Source organism: Tetrao urogallus (genome assembly GCF_951394365.1).
Source record: "Tetrao urogallus genome assembly, chromosome: Z".
In the NCBI taxonomy this organism is placed as follows: Eukaryota; Metazoa; Chordata; class Aves; order Galliformes; family Phasianidae; genus Tetrao; species Tetrao urogallus.
This window is the reverse complement of record NC_136816.1, coordinates 48,793,273-48,814,368: the sequence shown is the minus strand read 5'-3', so window position 1 is coordinate 48,814,368 and position 21,096 is coordinate 48,793,273. Positions and strand designations below refer to the sequence as shown.

General features: G+C 35.6%; 1 protein-coding gene across 3 annotated transcripts in view; it reads left to right on the top strand.

Annotated features, from left to right (window-relative positions):
• Window positions 1–21,096, top strand: part of SMARCA2 (SWI/SNF related BAF chromatin remodeling complex subunit ATPase 2) — a gene marked incomplete at its 5' end in the record, with an annotated part of 94,772 nt that overhangs the window by 28,908 nt on the left and 44,768 nt on the right. For all 3 annotated transcript variants that reach the window (XM_079548347.1, XM_079548346.1, XM_079548345.1), the window contains 13 exons: window positions 1,810–1,863; window positions 3,687–3,817; window positions 4,005–4,065; window positions 6,829–6,929; window positions 7,260–7,407; window positions 10,724–10,887; window positions 12,651–12,717; window positions 13,280–13,390; window positions 14,476–14,718; window positions 15,024–15,137; window positions 17,165–17,272; window positions 19,275–19,361; window positions 20,204–20,250. In XM_079548347.1, the coding sequence (XP_079404473.1) occupies window positions 1,810–1,863; window positions 3,687–3,817; window positions 4,005–4,065; window positions 6,829–6,929; window positions 7,260–7,407; window positions 10,724–10,887; window positions 12,651–12,717; window positions 13,280–13,390; window positions 14,476–14,718; window positions 15,024–15,137; window positions 17,165–17,272; window positions 19,275–19,361; window positions 20,204–20,250 (1,436 nt within the window). The remainder of the gene's footprint in view (window positions 1–1,809; window positions 1,864–3,686; window positions 3,818–4,004; window positions 4,066–6,828; window positions 6,930–7,259; window positions 7,408–10,723; window positions 10,888–12,650; window positions 12,718–13,279; window positions 13,391–14,475; window positions 14,719–15,023; window positions 15,138–17,164; window positions 17,273–19,274; window positions 19,362–20,203; window positions 20,251–21,096) is intronic.

Sequence of the window (21,096 nt, the reverse complement as noted above, 5' to 3'; positions counted from 1 at the left end):
GTTCTAAGAATTTTCTCCTACAAATCACAGTGAGGTAATAGGTCATGAAAAAATACACGTTGCTTTTGCCAGGTGTAAATTTATGCAGTCAAAGTGAACCTCGTATTCTTTAGTTGTGTGCTTGAGTTGTAAGCACTGATTATAACTAATTTGCAACAACCTCTACATGTTAGAGACAGTCTCAAATGCAAAATAATGGATGTCTGTCCACCTCCTTGTTCATCCAAGGAAAAGTAATATTCTCAAGTAAATGAAGTCTTTGCAGTTGAGGCCAGATATGTGTTGTTGCAACATCCTACCACTCGGTATGAACTGGTTTAGATCTGGCACAGTTCCTTTCTCTGTCAGCAGATGATCGTGCTGCTCTGAAATGCTAAAGCAAGCAGCCTTTGAGCTCATATTGATGTTGACCTTAACTGGGCAACAGCTACTTTTGTATTGAGCAGGACCAATGATATTTGTATCGTCCAGGAAAATGTATATAAGCCTCTCCTTTTGGTTATTTTTTTCTGTTAAAAAATGTTATATATCCTTGAGGTCCCTTCCAACTCGGGCCGTACTATGATTCTGTGATTATATTTTATAAATATTTTAAAGGCTTTAGACAAAAAGTAGGCTTAGCTGAATTAGTCTTTTTTTTTTTTGTAATACAAGAGAAAGAGTAGTTAACAAAGTTTAGTAGGTATGTGTGTTGAAGTATGAAGGTTATGTAAAATGAGAATCAAGTTTTTCAAAATGTAAAATTGGCCCATTTCTATTACTGCACTTTCACCTGGAGTTCGTGCCTTGGAGATGGATTCTAAGGGCAAAGAATTCGTTTTGATTGGAAACAGATATTGAGGATCATCTCAGTGTTCAGAAGTGCAGCTTGTCTATGCTTTAAAAGAAAAAAGACAAAGCAAAGCAAAATAAAACAACCAGAATTATGTAAATTTATAGCACCTGTTAACAGTACTTGAAAGTTGTTTAAAATACAATTTGAAAGATCTGTTCTTGTTCTCAATGTGATCTATTTGCACTGGTAACCCAAGTAAAACTGTGCTGTAGTGTATCAAAGTCTGCACTGTTATGAGACAGAAGCTGCATCTGTCCTTAGCTGTTTTCAAAACTATTTAGGGAAGTGCCACTTCAGAAGCCATCTGTCTTCCATTTTTTTCATGTCATCTCCACATTTTTAAATAGGGTAAATGAGGACAGACTTTGGTGAAGAAACACCTTATTTCTCAGAGGAGTGTCTTGAAAGATAAACATCCAACTCACTCCAGCTATTACCATCAAACTTCTTTTTATTTGTAAATTGAGCAACTGTGGTCTGAACTTAAGATATAGCACAAAGAATTTCCAAAGGGTTCTGGTAGTTAGTGTCAGACCAAAAATTAATTGTTTACATACCCAAATTAAAAGTACATGCAGAAATACATCATCTGTGATGCTTAGTGACACCTCTGAAACTGAGTTTAAATCAGTTTAGAATAAATCAAGAGTAAATCACGTGGAAACTGCTGTTGACACTCTCTGTAAGCACTGAGCTGTGATCATGATGAGAAATTCAGAAGGCTAGCCATTTTTCAGATTCATTGCAAGGACTGGAGGTGTTGTATATACCATGTGGTAAGTGGGCTGTGTGTGCAAATCTGTCTGTATCCATCTTTTCTAAACTACATGGGTTCCAGACACTGCAGACATGGATTGAGACCTATTTGTGGTGCACAATAATATAAATGTAATATCAATTATTCAATATGTAATATCAAGTATTCAGTATGTTCTTGTGACTGATCGTGATGCTCTTTACTTCGTTTTTTGTAGAAGGCTGAAGAAAATGCAGAAGGCATGGCATCTGGTCTTGGTCCTGATGGAGAGGTATTGTTTTACAATTTTACAACTTCTCCAATGATTGTCTTGTGGTATGTGCCACTGAGATAGCTTCACCAAAAGTCACGCCCTCAAATGCTTGAAGACCTGTTGTTTCTGAGCAGAAAAAAATGCTATCCAGATTAACATTCATGTTGAAGTTCTGTCTAATAAAAAAGATGGAAAAAGTTTGAAACAAAAATGTGTCGAATGTATCACTGAGTATATTGATTAATTCCTCTTAGTTTTTTTATGTGCTTAAAAGTAAACAGTTTTCTTGCAACCCATGAGTAGATGTAATTTACTTTTTAAAATGTGGTTGTAATCACCTACATTCTAGCTTCTCAGTAAATTAAAAATTACATTATTGCCACTGTCAATTACCTCTGCTAGAATCATGGAATGACTTGGGATGGAAACGATCTTAGAAGTCATCTAGTCGCACCCTCCTCCCCACTGTGGGCAGGCTTCCAGATATAGGATGGATGATAGTGGAATGATGACTTAATGTATCAGAATGTTCCTGCTTGCTCAGGCAGATGAAAATGATTAATTTTTTCTGAGTCTTTCTTTGATTAATATTTTTTTATAATAACAACATAATGAAGCAGAACATATTCTGTTTCATTAACATCCTGTTAATGCTGGTCTTCTGTTCCATTTTCACATAAATACTTCATAATTTTAGGTATTATTTTAGTTCTCATCTTTTTTTATACTTTAAATAGACTTCTCCTGGTATAGTTAAAGATTTATCATAAACTCCATTAATACAGTTTCACACTGCTCAAAGAAAATACACATGATAGCACTTTAACTTTGGAATTTGTGAAGAGTATAAGTTTTAAACTCAGCGAATTTGTTTTTAACTGTTTTATTTATTTTTTCCTACTCGTGCATATTAGGAAAGAATTCTTCAGTGTAGGCAGTAGTAGAAGGCAAAAAGTTTTTAAAGTAGAAATTCTGTGATTAAGTAGGAGGAAGTAACAGAAAAGTGTAATCTTGCTCTTCTAGTTTTTAACAGAAGTGGAGTTAGTAAGAGGACTTCTTATTGCAAGTACTTCATGAACATAACTGAAGTAGTCGGAACAGTAAATCTTTAGAATAGATCTGTATGGGAAAAGAAGGTGATGATGGTGCCTTCTAGAAGGATGCATTATGGAGCAATAGCAGGTGGCAGAGACAGAAAATGGGATAACCCCTTCCAGTGACCAGTGGTGGCTCAAGAGGAGTGCAGTCTCTATCCAGAGATGCTGTTCTATTGGCTGCTAACCCTTAAAACGAGTGTGAGGAGGGGTGATCAATTCCTTCTGGTCACTGAGGTGCTTTGTTTGCACTTGAGCTCCTGGGGTTAGCCATGTCTGGTGGCTCAGCCATTGGTTCATACTGTGAACTGGCAATTCTGCTGCAGGCTTTCTTTACTTAAAAAGTTTGAAATTGTTATGTCCTCAACTCTCTGTATAAGAGAAGAGGCCACAAGGTATATTTCTTGTTGTAGATGTCCGTTGGTATTAACAACTGGAATTAAATGACCATAAGCATACAAACCTTATCTCTTCTTTCATAAAGGTCAGCACTTTCTTCTGCTCACTGTTGCTCTTTTTAATCCAATTGAAATCCTGTGATATATTTGTGTATGTCACATAAAGATATGTTACGTACAGAAATACTGTCATTCAGAGTTGGCTTCATAGCCACGTGGGAAGCTGTGTCTACAAATAAGACTTTGCTCCTTGTTCAGATCTATAATTCTGAAGTTGCTGTTTTTCATTTTGCATGGCAAGGATGAAATTTAGTTGCCTTACGGTGTGAAATTTTGCTTGAATTTTTAGCCCATAGACGAGAGCAGCCAGATGAGTGACCTTCCAGTCAAAGTGACTCACACTGAAACAGGCAAAGTTCTTCTTGGTCCAGAGGCACCAAAAGCAAGTCAGCTAGATGCTTGGCTGGAAATGAACCCTGGGTAAGTACTTAGCATATGTGTGGGCTTTTCTTTTGATTTGCTTTAATTGATTTATCTTAATTATTCTTTTTTCTTTTTTACTTATTCCTTCTCCTTTCAATTTACTATGTGCAAGCTGAATATGACATTTGTTAACCTTATCCCTCCTCTTATTATCTGTAATTCATATGCTGTCTTCTCTGTGTAGCTATGAAGTTGCTCCCAGGTCAGACAGTGAAGATGAAAGTGGTTCTGAATATGAGGAGGAGGTATGTGTCTTTAAAGAAATAATAATAACAGTAATAATGTGACAAGTGTTCCAGTAAAAACCAAACTCTTATCCCGTATGATATTCTCGTCTTTTTAGTAAGGTCAGAAGAAAACCAGTACCAGATGTCCAGTTGTTTTAAGAGTGAAAACGTAGGGAATTGTGTTGGAGGCTTAGATTCAGACTGTTGAAATCGAGTTTATTTGATTCGGTACTTCATTGGTGACTTAAATACAGCTGTTCCAAAGGTTAAAAAAGGGAAGAATCTTAAGATTAATACATGTGAATATCCTGACCCTGAAGCACCTGTCAGGGTCTGAAAGTGGGGATTTGTGGTTATCTGATCTGCAGGTGCATAGTTATCAATATAATGGCCTCATAGGATTCCTTACTGCAGGGACACTGAGCCTTTTTTTATTAAACATTTTTGTTTTTTAAAGATTTCCTGTCAATACATACCACTGCTAGCAAGAATACTGTGATTAGTGAGGTTAATAACTGTGTGTTTGGATAAAAAGCTACTGTATGTATCAGATAGAAAGGATATAGTAACAATGAATAGTAGAAGTAATTAGAGTTAGTAACTAAGATGCAATTTGAGGTAGGAAGATCACTAATGCAGTAGCAGATAGGGTTTGAAGAGAACTGCAGATTCAGTAAAGTTTTTGGCAGTACTCTGACAACAATAATATTCATGGATTCCAAATTTACCAGTGCAGCAAACAGACTTGTGATCGGTTATACCTACCAGTGGATACTTGAGAGCTTATGTATGTGCATACGTATTTGTAAAATTACTGATATCAATTGCATCAAATAGATTTCAAAAATGGGGGTGGAGGGGAATCTAGAACTTATCTCAGGAGAGGCTCACAGCTCCCAGGAGTGGGCCCATAAGGGAAATCCAAATAAGGGACATAGCCTTGATTCAGAGTTGATCTGTGTCATGGCATGTGCAGTGTCACAGAGTTTAATTTTCAGTGTTGGTGAGTCACAGAGTTCATTCTGTTTACCAGTGAAGCTTCAGCCTATTTCTGAAGAGAAATTAAAAACCAATTAAAAGGAGTATATGCAACATGGTAAGATTCTCAGAGAGAGAAGCTCTGCCTTGTGTGGAAGTTATGCCGTTTTTATATTGAGACATAAGAGGGCATAGGACTCCACTGCTTAGGTGCTTTAATTTCTGTTTTCCTACTGAGAAATACAAGGATGATGTTTCTTGTTTTCCTTTATTTTCTTTAAACAAAAATTTATTTCTCGCTTTGATTCTCATTTTCTCAGGCAATAAGTTGTTCTGTTTCTAGTTTCTTTTTTATCAGTGATATTTTCAGGGTGCCTCTGGTATTTGGTATTCAGCCACACGTAAAGAATGCCCTCAGTTCCCAGGCAGAGCTCCTATGTTTGAAGGCCAAGTTCTCAGGCTTGGTTTCTTCAGGTTGCTGACAGCTGTGTCACTGGTGCCTATTGGCAACAGCAGCAGGGGGTAGTAGTCTGTAAGTTGTACAAAGTCTGGCAGCCTCTCTGTCACTCTTTGTTGCAGACCCCTCACAAGCAGCAGACCTCTTTAGGTAGCAGGCCAGGATGACAAATGGGTGCCTCTGTACCCCTCTCTCAGAAGAGAATCACCCACCGCTATCACCCATCACTTTTCCTTAGTTGCAGTAGTTGTTATCCACTGGGAATCATGTCTATCTGTCTACCTCAGTTTAGACGAGTTAGGTCAGTCAGCTGTCACAGGAGGTCCTCCACCTGGGCACATCTTAACACAGTCAAGTTTGCCACTCACCTGTGGTCCAGGAGAAAGGTCCAGACACTACCCACAGACCACAGTCTGCACAGATGCATCTTCCTTTAAAAGCTCTGGCTGAGTGGATGTTTTCAGACTGAGTTTTCAGGCTGGCAGACATATTTGCTCCTGTTTGTGTTGAGAATCATTTTATGTCAGAATTTTTCTCATTACAGTCAGGTTACCTTGCTAACTGCTCCCTCAGGATTGTAGCATTAGATACTGCGGATGATCAATGCCAGAGGTTCCACAGTGTTTTTCAGACAAATACTTTCTAAAGGAGAGAAAAGCTTAGGAGTGGAGAAATACTAATTACTGTAGAAGACTGCATGTATTAAGATGGGAAGTCAGGGACCGGTATCTGTCAGATTTGGGCCACAATTGAGATGTGCCTATGTTTCTAGTACAGGCTCTTCAGCATCTGTTGTTCTGAGTTGGGGAAATGACTCACAAAAGTCAGTATTCTTTCCTCTTTCTCATTTCTGAAAATTTAAGTTGCTGTTGATCCATTACTGCTGAAGGCAGAGGGAAATTAAATGATTTTTAAAAGGAAAAAAATGTGATTTTTTAAAAATAAGAAATTAAAACCTGTGAAAGACCACACTTAGCAATTTTTTAAACTGCATTAAATTTTCACAAATCGGGAATACAGTACAAAAGCATGCATAGTTGTGGAATTTTCTCCCTGTACTGAGTAGACATAGTAAGACTTCTTAAAATAAGATGATTGAAGGGGAAGATACTTCTTATTTCAGAGATTTGTGACCTTATGTAGAAGAATGTGTGTCAAACATTATATTTCTGTTTTGCTGTAGTGCAGTTCTATAGAAACATAAGTGTAGGATGGACTTCTGGATTCAAGTTCCTGTCATAAAACATTGACTAGTGAAACCTACCAGTTTGTGAATGCCCACTGAAAGTATCATTTAGAAAGTAGTTACATTTTCTAACAGCTGTTTCTTCTTCTGTATTATGTAGGATGATGAGGAGGAATCAAGCAGGTTGGAGGCAGATGAGAAGATACTCCTGGATCCTAACAGTGAAGAAGTTTCTGAGAAAGATGCTAAGCAAATCATTGAGTGAGTGTTCTGCATGTGCTACTTTTGTTTTTACTTTTGTTAGGAATTGTGATTTCTTATAGTGGTGTCCCCCAAGAATGGCTTGCTGTAGTTCACAGTGAGTTATAGCTGCTTCTTTGACAAGAAAATCTGCAAAAGGCAGCATGTAATAGTTGGCTATCTATTATGTACTGCTAGAAGACTAGCTCCATCCAGAGTACTTGCCAGAGTTTGTGATTAGCACTTCTTTACAAATAAATGTGACCTACGGTCAAAACATACTGTTTACTTTTTTCATTGTTGATTTGTTTGTTTCTGGAAATTTACTTTAATCATTTCTCTGCTTTGCAGGACTGCCAAACAAGATGTGGATGATGAATACAGTATGCAATATAGTGCTAGAGGGTCTCAGTCCTACTACACAGTTGCACATGCTATCACAGAAAGGGTGGAAAAGCAGTCTTCTCTTCTAATTAATGGCACACTAAAACATTATCAGGTGAGAAATAATTGAAACATTATAATATTTAAAATTCGGATAGTGTCAGATATTTCAATGTGGTATTTCAAGTGACAAACACAAGGTTTTTTTAAGTATTACAAGAATTCAGTTAGTTTAGAAATAAGGATTCACGTGAACAAAGATATCAGTTATCTATCACAGATAGTGATTAATGCTTAGTGCTTGAATTATAATACAACTTTATCTGTGTACCTGTAACATTTTTCACTACAATTCAATGTTGTTTTGTTTTTACTATCCTTCTTGGACCAGCGACTGAAACCATCTTGGTTTCAGTTTTGCTTAAAATTTTCATTTGTGGTGTTTGATAATAATCTTTTCTTCCAATATTTAAAAGTTGAGAATTTAATATTTCAATTAAAATCCTGATGTTTCAGTATACTGATGCACTACAGTTTGGAGAGAAAGAAAACATTTACTATGGTGGATAACATCTCATACTCTTTATAGACATTTAATGGATTTAGTAACTTAAGAGTTTTTGTGTTCTGGCCTAAGCAGAATACACTGAAAATGTTATTAACAGGTGTTTTTGGCACTTTGAATGTTGTGTTGTTTTCCAGGGAGCTCTATGGACTTTGCATCCTTTATGCCATCTGACCACTCCATTATCTGCATGTCCAAATTAAAAAAAAAAAAAAAGCTATTCTCTGAGTTACCATAAAGATGTATGTCTTTGCACTTCTAGAGAACTGGGAGGAAGACTATTTCCTAAGTGCTCAGTGTGTCAGAATTAGTCCCTGTTCTGTATGGTTCTCAGTACTACCATATATTACAGTAGCTTGTTTAAGTTACTTAAAATTCAAGTGTTAAGCTAATTTTGTCTTTTGAAAGCATTTCATTGTTTGTTTTTTTTTTTAATTGAACTCCTCTACATGGTGGGAGAACAAGAGAATGAACAAAAGGTGAAACGAGCATTCAGACTGGTTGTATGGTCCAACTTTTTCCCTGCAAGGACAATGGAGCAAAGCCTCAGAGCAGTTTTATTATCTCCTTCCTAGAAGGTTTTCAGTACCTAAGCAGATCAAGCCCTGAGCAACTTGTCTTAGCCTGTTATGATCATGGTTTTGGGCTAAAGATTTCCTGAAACCTATTCCAAAATGAATTACTGCATGATCCTATGTTGGTCCAAAGCAAAACTCCGTCTGAATTTGAATTATTTTCTCAAGTTTTTGCAAAAGTGTTTCACATTGAGTACTCAACAAAAAGAGAAAGTTGTTATTTATTAACTGATTTTTGAAAGTGCTGAGTTAACACTTCTAGCACCATTGAGGAACTATTACTAAGACAAGATAGAATCTGATTCACTCTTAGGATAAAAATGTGACTTTCTTGGCTCTGAGGTCCTCTTTATTTTTACAGCCTCATTGCATATGTTGTCCAGGCTGTACACCAAATGAAGCAGGGATTCATCACAGGCTTGTTTACTGTGTAATCCTTATTCATTGTCTGGGAAGGTTAATTTGATGCAATAAATAAAGTCAGTGTATGACAGTATAAATTTGATGGCCATATTAGCTTAACATGCTCATGGACAGGAGCGTGACAATTCTTCCTGTATTTTAATTATTTTTTGAAGCATAGAGATATTGTTAAGTTATGTTGATCTGTGTTTTGCAGTGCAATTTCCCTGTGTATCACAGAGTAAAATAATTCAATCTGTGGAGTTTGACAAATAGTGGCAGAAATTACCAGTAAGAACAGATCCTTCAGCTATTTAAGTGATATCTAGCAATTGAACTGGGGATTTTGTTCTTCATTATATCTTTTCTATTTGATGATTACTACTACAAGAAATAAGAGACATATTTGGCAGAAGAGCTTATGGCAAGAGCATTAAGGCTTGTCCGTGGTTCTAGCAGAAATTTTTTGAAGGAGACTTCGGTGTTTTGCAGCTGTCCCCTTGAACCTCTATACTTTCCTGTCCTCTGTATTTTATATCCTTTTTTCCTTCTTAGCTTTTTTTCTGCTTTTCCGTATTTCTTACTGTCAAATTTGGTTAGATTCTTTTCTTGACATAAGAGTACTCATGTATGTCAGGAGGGGAAGTTGAATGATACAGGAAGGACTGGGTTCCTGTCCTCAATTCTGAAGCTACTTGTAAGTGAAACATACAGTTGCAGAATAAATTCTGATCTGTTCTTGATGTCTTGAGTTCAATAAAATTAGTTTCCAGAGAACTTAGTACCCAGATGTAAATCAGTAAGCACATACATAAACCTAGTAAATCAGCAACATTATTTTGAATATTTTCTTGCAGAGACAGTGGAAGGTTACTTCAGACATACATTGTTTTCTCTCTCAACTTTCTTGGACTTCATAATTTAGTTTTCTCTCCATGTCTGAAACGCACTGAAAGTCTGGATCTTAGAAACAGAAACTTAGATTGCAATTGTATAAGTAATCATATACATACATACATGGAAGACCACGTGACAAGTCAATAATGTGAATCCTCAAACTGTGGTTATAGCGTGAATCCTAAAACTGTGGTTATAGCTGTGCTTTCTAGTAATGCTCTCTGAAATGTAAAGGTCTCCTGTTATATAGATATCTCTTAGCTACAGTACTCTGGAATCTTTCCAGCTGTGGGATTTTTGTATACAAGGTATATAAACGGGTGTTCTTTGACAAGGAAATACTGACAGCCAGATACTGGTGTCTGCTACAAGAGGCTCAGAACATCAGTGATGCAGTTGGGAAGTGTGAGGGCTTACCAAACACAAGAGATTTACAAGTGTTGCACAGAATCAGCAGGTTTGATTTTAGAAGATTTTTGATGAGGCACACAAATTGTATTCAAAATGCGCAAGAAGCTTCTGATTTCATTAGTGCTAAAACTGAGGGAGAAATTCATGTAATGTCAGGTGTTCGTCAGCCTTATAAAAGAGTGCCTGCATTTCTTTCTGCAAAAAATAAAAAAATAAAAAATATTTCTCCATGTATGAAATCTGACTACATTTTGGTCTTTTCCAGTCAACAGGAGACCATTTTGATATAGCTACTACCAGGAACAATCCTGAAGGATTTTTTTGTTTTGTTTTGTTTGTTTGTGTCTGCTTATTTTTGTTTAGGTAGGGAGGGGAGTGAGTAGTGGGTGATTACGGCTAGAGGAGAAAGAGAGAAAAGAAGTTAAGATAGACAGAGATTCTCGTGCTCCTAGAGTTATTGAAGGAAACCCAGCATTTAACTAGGCAGGTCATGAGAATCTTCAGATTTTTACTGTTAATTACTGTACTGTTAATTACTTGTGCATGTTTTAGATAACAGAAAATATTATTCTTCATTTCAGCTTCAAGGACTGGAATGGATGGTTTCACTCTATAATAACAATCTGAATGGGATTTTAGCTGATGAAATGGGTCTGGGAAAGACAATACAGACTATTGCACTTATCACTTACTTGATGGAGCACAAAAGGCTCAATGGCCCCTATCTCATCATTGTTCCTCTTTCGTAAGTAGAGAATGTCATTCACCTACTATAATTCTAAACATTACAGGTTGATTTTTTAGGAATACATGCTTGTTTTTCATGTTGTACCAAGATGTGGGGGCACACTGAGACACACTGCACATCTGTGCTATCATTTTGATTTCTTCCCAAGTAATTGTCTTGATCCAGAATGTTAACCACATGGCTCATCAAAGAACATGTTTCCACTGGTTTCATGTCTTGTTCTTTTTACAAAACATATAGTGAATTTACCATTGTTTACTCCTTAACCACAAGAGGAGAATGGCGTTTTCTTTCAGATTACATGCCTGCAGATCCCCCTACTGCTTTAACAGTGATACTCAAAATCTGTTTTTTAGTTCTTTAAACAAGTGTTGCCCCCATCAAATAGTAAGTAATGATACTTTATTAAGATAGTCTTTTAATTACTGTAAGTAATTAAGTAGTCTTTTAATTACTGTATGGCTAGCCCTTGCTGTAGCTTTGATGTGTGAATTCACAACTTGGTCAGTTGTGCACTATTATGACTAATAATCTGTCTTATTGCCCACTGTTCCTTTTCCAAGATTCTACTTTTTATAGTAGTTTTATAGATTTTTTTTTGCAATGAATTTTGCTTTCACCAAAGACAAGGTGTGAGTTCCAGGGATTTGAAATGCTGAGTTTTAAAGAAAAGCCATTAGGTATTGTAAAATGAATGTAGTATCTTGAGGATTTGTTTTCTTATATTTGTGTGTACATAATAAATGTCTTGATTTATATACCAAAGTTCCTTGTCCTTACTGTTAGATAATTCATGTACTGATTGTGTAGAGCATGCAAGTACTGTAGGATTGGGATATATTTTATTCATGGCCATCTTTTATGATTTCTTTTTAAGCATCCTGTTTTCTCACTGTGCTGCATTAGTGGTTAAGTAGCATAAATATCACAGCTATACCTTATTCTATGAGGACATGTGACATGCTCTAGTGTGAGCAGAAATGACAAGAAGAAACGCTATAAAGTAAAATGAAGTCAAAAATAAGGGATGTTATTAATATGTATTTTCTTACAGGCACAGTAAAATTGTAAAATTTCATTTGAGTACTCACTATTGCTTTTTTCCTGTTTTTGTTTCTGAAAGAGAAGAGCTGAAATTCTTATAGGCTTTACAGAAGGCTTCTTTCTCTATCTTTTTCCATATTCTAACATTAATAGCCATTGCTTCTGCCATTGCAGGTCTAGTTATTGAAAAGAAAAAAAAAGATCTACTTTTGCTGCACTTAAAAAGGTGTTTGTTGTGACCTTGTGGTGGAAATAAAGTGCAGATGTCAGGACCTGCATAGTTGCACTCAATGACATTAACGTCATTACAGTGGAAAATAGATGAATTCTACTGTCAACATCATAAGGCTGTATTTTACAAGTTACAAACTCTGTGGATCCTAAGTAGTGTAAAATAATTCACAAATGTATTTTCTATTCTGGTTTACCTCTCCTGCCCATAATATACTCCGGAATATCAATATTACTGTAAAATACAATCTGGATTAATTTTGAAGAGGCTTCTGAATGTGAGCTGAAAGATATTTTCCCCATTTTTTTCCTGTTTCCATTTCTCTCAAATGCAAGATTTTTGTTACAGTATATGATTTTTATTTTCTTTAATTTACTTAATTTAATTATGGGGATTGATTATATGGAATGTGTTGAAAATTATGCATCCACTGGGAATTACAATCTGAATTACAAGTAATGAACTATTTCTTCATCTATGGTAGGACATTATCCAACTGGACATACGAATTTGACAAGTGGGCTCCTTCTGTGGTGAAGATATCTTACAAGGTTTGATTCACTTTTTATGTGATTATAAATGTGAAGGGTTGAGAATAAAGACTGTTTTTCCTTTGCTTCTGCATGCATTTCCAAATTTGTCACATATATTTCATGTACAAGCAGTGAGAATTAATCATCCTGAGAAGATGACTGTAATGAGCTATAATTGCTTTCAGATAGTGAAATGCAGAAGAAAATTGTTAATTACCATATTTTGCAAAGCTTCTAATGAGAACAATACAAATGAGCAATACTTCCCATTTTATACATAGCTGACTACTTTGCCTTTTGACTACCGTAGTAGTGATGAGGAAGGCAATAGTAATAAGACTAGACTAGCATGTTTTAATTCCCTGGTATTTAAAAAAAGAAAAAGAAAAAAAGAAGATTGTGTATTCTAGCAACAAGTTAGGGGAAGGACATTGAGTAAGTTTGGAATATATAAATAAATTCTTTTCAATGCTATAGGATTCATGTGCTTGCTCTGTGTCTACTTATTCCTAAAAAGATGGACCTGATTACTTCCTTGGAAGAATGAATAACAAAATACTCATTTCCCTCTCTCTTTTAGGGTACACCTGCAATGCGCCGCTCACTTGTTCCTCAGCTTCGAAGTGGAAAATTTAATGTTCTTTTGACTACATATGAGTACATAATAAAGGACAAACATATTCTTGCTAAGGTAATAATGACTATTGTCTCTTAATGGCAAGATGTACAAATACTTTCATATGGTACACAAAACAGAAACATAGAATCATAGAATGACTTGGGTTGAAAGGGACCTTAAAGATCACCTAGTTCCAACCCCCTGCTGTGGGCAGAGTTGCCACCACTAGATCAAGCTGCATGAAGCCACATCCAGCCTGTTTTTGGACACCTCTGGGGATGGGGCATCCGCGGCTTCTCTAGACAGCCTTGTTCCAATGTTTCACCAGCCTGTGAGAAAAAAAATTTCCTCATAGCATCTAAATCCCTGCTTTTCTAGTTTAAAACCATTCCCTTTGGCTCTGTCACTGTCAGACCATGTAAAAAATTGATCCCTCTCCTGCTTATAAGCTCCCTTCGTGTACTGGAAGGCTGCAACGTGGTATCCCCAGAGTCTTCTCTTCATGATGAGCAACCCCAGCTCTCTCAGCATTTCTTCATAGGAGAGGTGCTCCAGCCCTCTGAACATCTTTATAACTCTGGACCCCCACTAACAGCTCCGCAACGTCCTTGTACTGGAAGCTGCAGCCTTGGATGCAGTACTCTAGATGGAATTTTGCCGGATAATAACTGACAATATGAGCAACTTCATTTCAGCATCCACTGTGACTTTCAGCTTCTGCATTAAAAACTAGAAAGCTAATTTGGAGTGTAGTAACAGAAGTGATCTTAACTATCCTGCTTCATTCACAAATAAAAACATGACACTAGTTGAATCAAAGCGAGGTTGAGGGTTTGCTGTTCCTTGAAAGCTCAGTTATTTGGATTGAAAATTCTTTTGTCTTTTGTCAAGGTTGTTGTTGCAAACACATTTATTTGGAAATCGTAGTCTCTTTCTTCCCATCTAAATCATATTCTGACCTTAAGTAGTCAGACATCCTAAATTCTTTTTGCTGTTTGTAAGGCCACCCGTGCTTCGATAATGCTCGATATATTTTTTATTTCCTTTATTGATGTTTCACATTTGAAATATTTTTGATTTACACCTGTTGGGAAGAATTTCTGTCTGGCTTAGCTTTGCCGACTTTCCTTTTTTTTAATTTTTTTTTCTTTTTCCAGATTCGATGGAAATACATGATAGTAGATGAAGGTCATCGAATGAAGAATCATCACTGCAAACTGACTCAGGTCTTGAACACTCACTATGTGGCCCCTAGACGGATACTACTGACTGGGACACCATTGCAGAATAAATTGCCTGAGCTGTGGGCTCTTCTCAATTTTCTTCTTCCAACCATTTTCAAGAGCTGTAGCACCTTTGAACAGTGGTTCAATGCTCCATTTGCCATGACAGGAGAAAGGGTACTGTATCAGGATTTTATTTTTATTTTTTTTTGAACATCAGAAACAAAATACTTTGCATGAGCTCCATTTTGTTTTCAGAAGCACAGTAGCGCTTAAATTCTCTCTGGTATTTAAGGACTTAATGTAATTAAAAGCTACCTTTTCTAATGCCAGAAAATTTCAATTTTTTTTTTTTTTTTTTTTTTTTTAAACTCTGAATCAGTTTGATTGTAACATACAATTAATGCACATACTTAGCTTTCATGTGAGATAAGACATGACATAGTAAGTAGTCTTGTAGTGACTTCTGTAAACTTCTGTAGGTGGACTTAAATGAAGAAGAAACTATTCTGATCATCCGTCGTCTTCACAAAGTACTCCGACCCTTCTTGCTGAGAAGACTGAAGAAGGAAGTGGAGTCTCAACTGCCAGAAAAGGTTTGCAGTGAAAGAATTTGTGGAAGGGGTCTAATACATTTTTTTAAAGTATTATAAGGTTTTTTTCAGATTCATTTTACAGAAGAGTGGTTCTTTAACAACTGTGGGTAGCTTTTTTTTTTTTTCATAACTCCTTGCAAAGAAGGCTGAGGAATCCTGAAGACCTGAAGTTTCTGTATTCTCAGTCTTCATCCTCAGTCTTGCAGCTTTAATTCTATTTGTAGTCATCCATGATAAGTGTAAGGCCATCAGCTTAGTTCTCTTGGAATTTGAAGTGGTAAGTGGGCATTAGATTCTATCCTATCCCATCTTCCCCTCACTGGGTAGAACCTTTTAACCATTGCACAGAAAATCATTAGTGTTACTGACATTATAAAATGGACAGAATTTTATTGTAAATTTGTAACTCCTATTGCAGGAGTTCTGAGTTATGTGGAGTGTCAAAAGTTTATTTTGTTTTGTTTAAACGTAGAATGTAGATTTGTAATCAGAATGCAAAATTATGTTCTGATTTGAAATATTATTGTCTTCAGGCATCTCATTTTGTCCTATTCCATCTTCCTCTGCTGTCCTGTATCACCTTTCACTTTTATTCTTCTCAGAATAACGGCAGTAGATATGTTGATATGGTTTTTTTCTGTTCTTTTTTTTTTTTTTTTTTTTTTAAAGTAAATTTGAAAGCACAGTAAGGAAAAATTTGCTTCTAAGGTCTTCTGGGTTGAAGCAGTACCAAAAATGATTTTTTTGTATGTGTGGCACTTCATGAGTTAAAGAACAGTGACTGAATGAACAAATAGCTCTGTATATGCATACTTAAATGGAGGGTTCAAGTCTTTCTCATTTTTGTGGCTTGTGAATGCTGTTACTGCTGTGGCTTTCTGTTCCTTCAACAGTCAGATTATTAGCACCCTCCTATGCAACATCTTTTTGAGAATGAAGCATACTTAACTTTAAAAATATTAGTGATTTTTTTTTAAAATTCTAATTTAGACTTCTAATTTAATCCTAATTTAGTGGACTCTAAGTCCAGTTAGAGTCAGTGTTTTTGATAAATCTGGAGAAGGGAGGCTTTAGAAGTTTTTGTTTCCATACCATGTTCAGAAAAAAAAGTAGTTACTTCAGCTAAGAGCACTGAACTTGTTGACCCAATCAGTTCTGTTTGATCTTATTACATCTTGGTAAAGAAGACATTAAAGAGATAGTTACTTCACTTTTTATGATTTCATCCTCCTGTCCTTTTTATATGGAAATAACTTTATAATTTTTATTGGTTATATATTACTTACTAGACAGCTTATTTTTCTAGTCCTTTTGTAAGATTTCTAGTTAATCCGGCTTTATTATGGGACTGCTATTTATTCATTTATTTATGTTTACACATAATTAAAAACATAATGCCTGTAATTCGGAAGTTGGGTGATAGAAAAAATATGTTAGAATGGAATATGAATTGATTTAAAGGCAATGAGCAGTCAAAACTTGCTTTCATAAATGCAGTTGTACAAAGGAGAATAAGAACTTAAACTGACTGCATTCTAGTTTAGATATGCATAATGCTAGATAGGCATGTAAGGGATACTTATGCTTGTTTACTAAAAGTACAAAAATGATTTTTGTTGTGCTTTGCAGACATCATAAAATCCACAGGCTGTTAAATGTACATGCTTGGTTGTTGGTTTTGTTTTTATTTTATTTAAACTCCATGTTAAACAGTAAGTTAAACATTACTTAAACATATTTTTTAATTATTAAAAGATGAAAACAAAGTGTTTGGAAGTTTTGCAATTACGCTCTCAGAATCCAGCTGTTTAATGGTAGTTCTGACTCACAGATAATGCTTTGATGTACCTATTGCTATGCTTGCATTTTGTTTGCTGCTTGCTGAAATCAAAGGTGCTGTTAGGTTATGGATAAAAGAGTAAGTTCTTTGGTTAGTATTTTAGGATGACAAGAACCTGCAGCTAGATTCTGCTAAAATTAGTATATCAATGTGTTTGTTTGTTTGTTTGTTTGTTTTTAAACTCTAGGTGGAATATGTGATCAAATGTGATATGTCTGCTCTCCAGAAGATCCTATACCGACACATGCAAGCCAAGGGAATCCTTCTTACAGATGGTTCTGAGAAAGACAAGAAGGTACAAGACACAGACTAGAACACACAGGAAACAATGCATTAAAATTACTTCTTGAACATATGACTTCTGTTTCATAAAGTTAGTATGTAGACTGCTCCTGCAGGTATCTCTCATGGAAAATGAAATCTCTATCGGAGATTGTTTTAAATGTCTGTAGCTTTTCTTCACTATTCACAAGGGAAAAAAAAAAAAAGAAACAGTAAGTGTACATACATTTCTCAAATAGACAATATTTAAAATTAAAAAAAAAAACAACAAACAGTATTTCTCTTGGTTGAGTTTAAGAAGTTATCTGAGTAATTGTGCTTGCAGAAGCCCTGGCTGTGAGAGGCTATTCTTGTCATCTTCCAGAGCTCTTAGCTTAAATCTGGTTTTGGATAGCATTCATACTTAATTAATCTATTAATGAAAAGGTTCTTAAGAGAACAGTAGGATTCAGATTCGTAGAATTGGATGTTAGAATGCATATTAATAAATGTTGATTATGACACTGTGGGTCTTCAGCTAATACAGGAAAAGGAGATTTCCATTCATCAGCTTAATTATATATACAGTATATGTTATGACATTATGATTAAAGTGAAATACGTTGAATGCACCGTGAGAGTTCTTGCTATAGAGCACTTGAACACTGCAGAACAGCTTGCATACAAGTTTTGTTTGTGCCTATTTGGCTCTACTCTGTGCATTTTACTCATATAATGCAAACACATACTGTCTTTTCACCATCCTTGTGCAGGTACACTACCTCAGAATGTTTTGTTGATTCTTCCATAGTTGCTTCTCCAGTGCTTTAGGTGCTTCTCCTTTTTCTTTAATTACTTCGGACTGGCTCTGTTGTGTTAAGACTTCCTCTACTTCCAGTCTTCAAGGGTATCATTTTTCACTGTCTTCCAACCCTCTCTCCATTCACTTTCTTGTCTATGACTGCTTTATCAGGCACTTTTATTCAATGCTACTCATTGCCAGCAGAGGGAGGCGAAGGTTGTTGAGCACTTGTAAGTTCATTCAACAAAAAACTGCTGTTAGTTAAAAATCATGTTTTTTTGTCAAGTCTAGCCAGAGACCAGCTCACACTAGAGAGAATACATTAAGCAACAGAGCTTCAGGAAATAGTGTGAATATGAATACCTTTTCAAGAAAATTTGAGATGATTTTGAAAAGAATAAAAAACAAGTTTTAGGTGTATGGAGTACCCACTGCAGATGTAAAATTCCTGTTCTTTTTTAAATGATTTTAGTTTTAGATGTTATGAAGTTATGTTCTTAGTGCACTTTCCAGTAAAGATTAGAATATTACAAGTATGTAATATGACTGGATAGCATAGTTTTTACAGTATTATCTGGTTTTATTTTACCTTTATTAGTCCACTACGTATAATTGTGTTGTAAATGTACAGCTTAGTCTAGCACCTAGTGATTCTTGAGTGTTTTTTCTCAGCTGAACTGAACATTGTCTGAATTCAGTCCTGCTTCTAAGAAGGGTTCACTACAGAGTAGGTTTTGAAAGTACAGTTTGTGAAATACTAGAACACCTCATGCACTGTGTTTAGTTAGTCTTTTTGCTGTCTGTTGTCTTGTGTTTTGCTTGGCCCGGAAAGGAGGAGCAGATAATATAGAATTGAAAAGCGTCCAGCTAGTACTGTTTCCTGCTAGGAGGGCTCATATCCAAAGTAGTTCATACTGTAAATGGTAAGCAGGACAAAAGTTGTACTGTTTCTGAAAGACAGAATGCCTTTTGCAAATTACGTTCAGGTCTTTGTTTTACATTATAGAGCATCTTTGTGATAGGTGAATTTATGCAGCAAGATAATTGCATTACAGATTATGATCTTCTTTGCTTCCTATGTTTTTTTTTCTTTCTATTGTTTTTTTGTTTATTTTTTGTTTTAATAACAATTTGGTGTTTGGATTAACTTCACTTAAAAAATGTCTTTTAGAAGCTTCTTTAATTAGGTAGGAAATGAAATTCAGCATTTGATTTGCATTGTTTATTCCTGTAGGGAAAAGGTGGTGCAAAAACTCTTATGAACACCATCATGCAACTGAGAAAAATATGCAATCATCCATATATGTTTCAGCACATTGAGGTAAGGTTGCTAGGTTTGATTTTGAGTTGTTTTTATTCGGTATAGCTAACAGCAGTAGAAAACTGCTGTTGAAGCTTGAGTCTCTGATAAGGAACAACTGCACGCATAATTTGTGTTGGAAAAGAAACATTTGGAAAGCACAGTAATTCCAGTCTTTTATATTTATTGGCAATCCAAAGTCTAGTTTTAAAGCATTTAGTCTTGTTGAGATACCATCTCTAAAAAATGAAGTTTTTTGTTTTTTGTTTTTTTTTAAATTCAAGACATTCCAGACTAACTTAACCCCTACCCAGAACTAATTTGTGACATAGGGTATGTTAGTCCAGAGTGCCAAGCAGTAGAGAGTCTTTATAACTAACAGACTGCTTATCTTTCACCGTATCCAAAATCGTCCTATTCTATCCACCTTGTTTGTCAACAAAAATATGCTGTTGATCTCTCAGAAGGACCCAAAGTACGTAAATAAGCTAGTACATCTAGGAAGTATCATAAATATCTGAAATTGAACTACATTTGTGCATAGACAAATACCTACTCTGATGCACGGTTGTGGTTACACTGTTCATTCTTTTGATTGTTAACTAATCGAGTAATTTTCAATTGGTTCTTCTGGTAGTTAGTGTAATTTAATTAGGCTCTACTGTATTTGCAATCTGAGTTTCAAATAATAGCAGTACAGAAAAATATTAAGCAGAGCACTAGTGCAACAAGGTGGATACCAACAGTATCAGCGTAATAGAACTGTAACTCTTGACATTCATGTATTTAATGTAGTTGAAATAAAGGTGCATAATTTTGGTTTCCTATTTGTAATAATCTCTTTATTGCTTGTAACTCTACAGGAATCCTTTGCTGAACATTTAGGCTACTCAAATGGTGTCATCAACGGGTAACTCATTTTTTTCTTCCTTTTGGTATAAACTGTTTTAGGACTACTGCATCATATCCATTTTCTAGAAGATAGAAGCTAACAAACATAAGCAGTTTCTAAATTAAATCAGGGTAATATTATTAAGAAGACTCCTAATAACCATAAAGCAAGCTATCTCCATAGTCACCCTCTCATCCAAGACACTACTCTTACTTGAAGTATTATTTCGTCCCTGAATTAGCAGTTGACCATCTTCAATGTTCTTTATTGGTAATGAGAATTCTCTCTCTGACTAATGCTCTGTCTGTGCTCCATCACTAATTCCTGAATGAGAAAGTTGTTTCTCTGACTAATATCTAGGAGTATTGTATCATGAAGAGAAGAATTCACCTTAAGCAGGTAATGGTTATGGGAGTCTGAAGATGGATTCTGAGACTTTCTTAATGTCAGACCAGAGATTTGCTCACAGGATCCCTCTGTTCACTGAAATTTCAATTCTCATGGTTGGAATACATGTGATAAAAGTATTTCTCTTTCTGTGGGAAGAGTATTTCCTGTTGCTTCAAGGGCCTTTTAATTTTTTTTCTTTCCTTTTTTTTTTTTTTTGTGAAGCTAAAGGTTCCTTTATTTTTTAAAATATTACCTTATGTAGCAAAGGCGATCCATCTAAAAGTTCTTACATGCTTGATTGGATGTCTCAATAGCTGATTCTGTATACATCTATGTTTGCTTTTTCTCATCTCTCCTCAAAGCTAAGGATAACTCTCCCATTATTATACTAATCCAGGCCAACAAAATAGAACATGAAAGATGAATGTCCAGTTGTTACTGCATGCCACACAATAAAACTGAAACCCTTGCGAA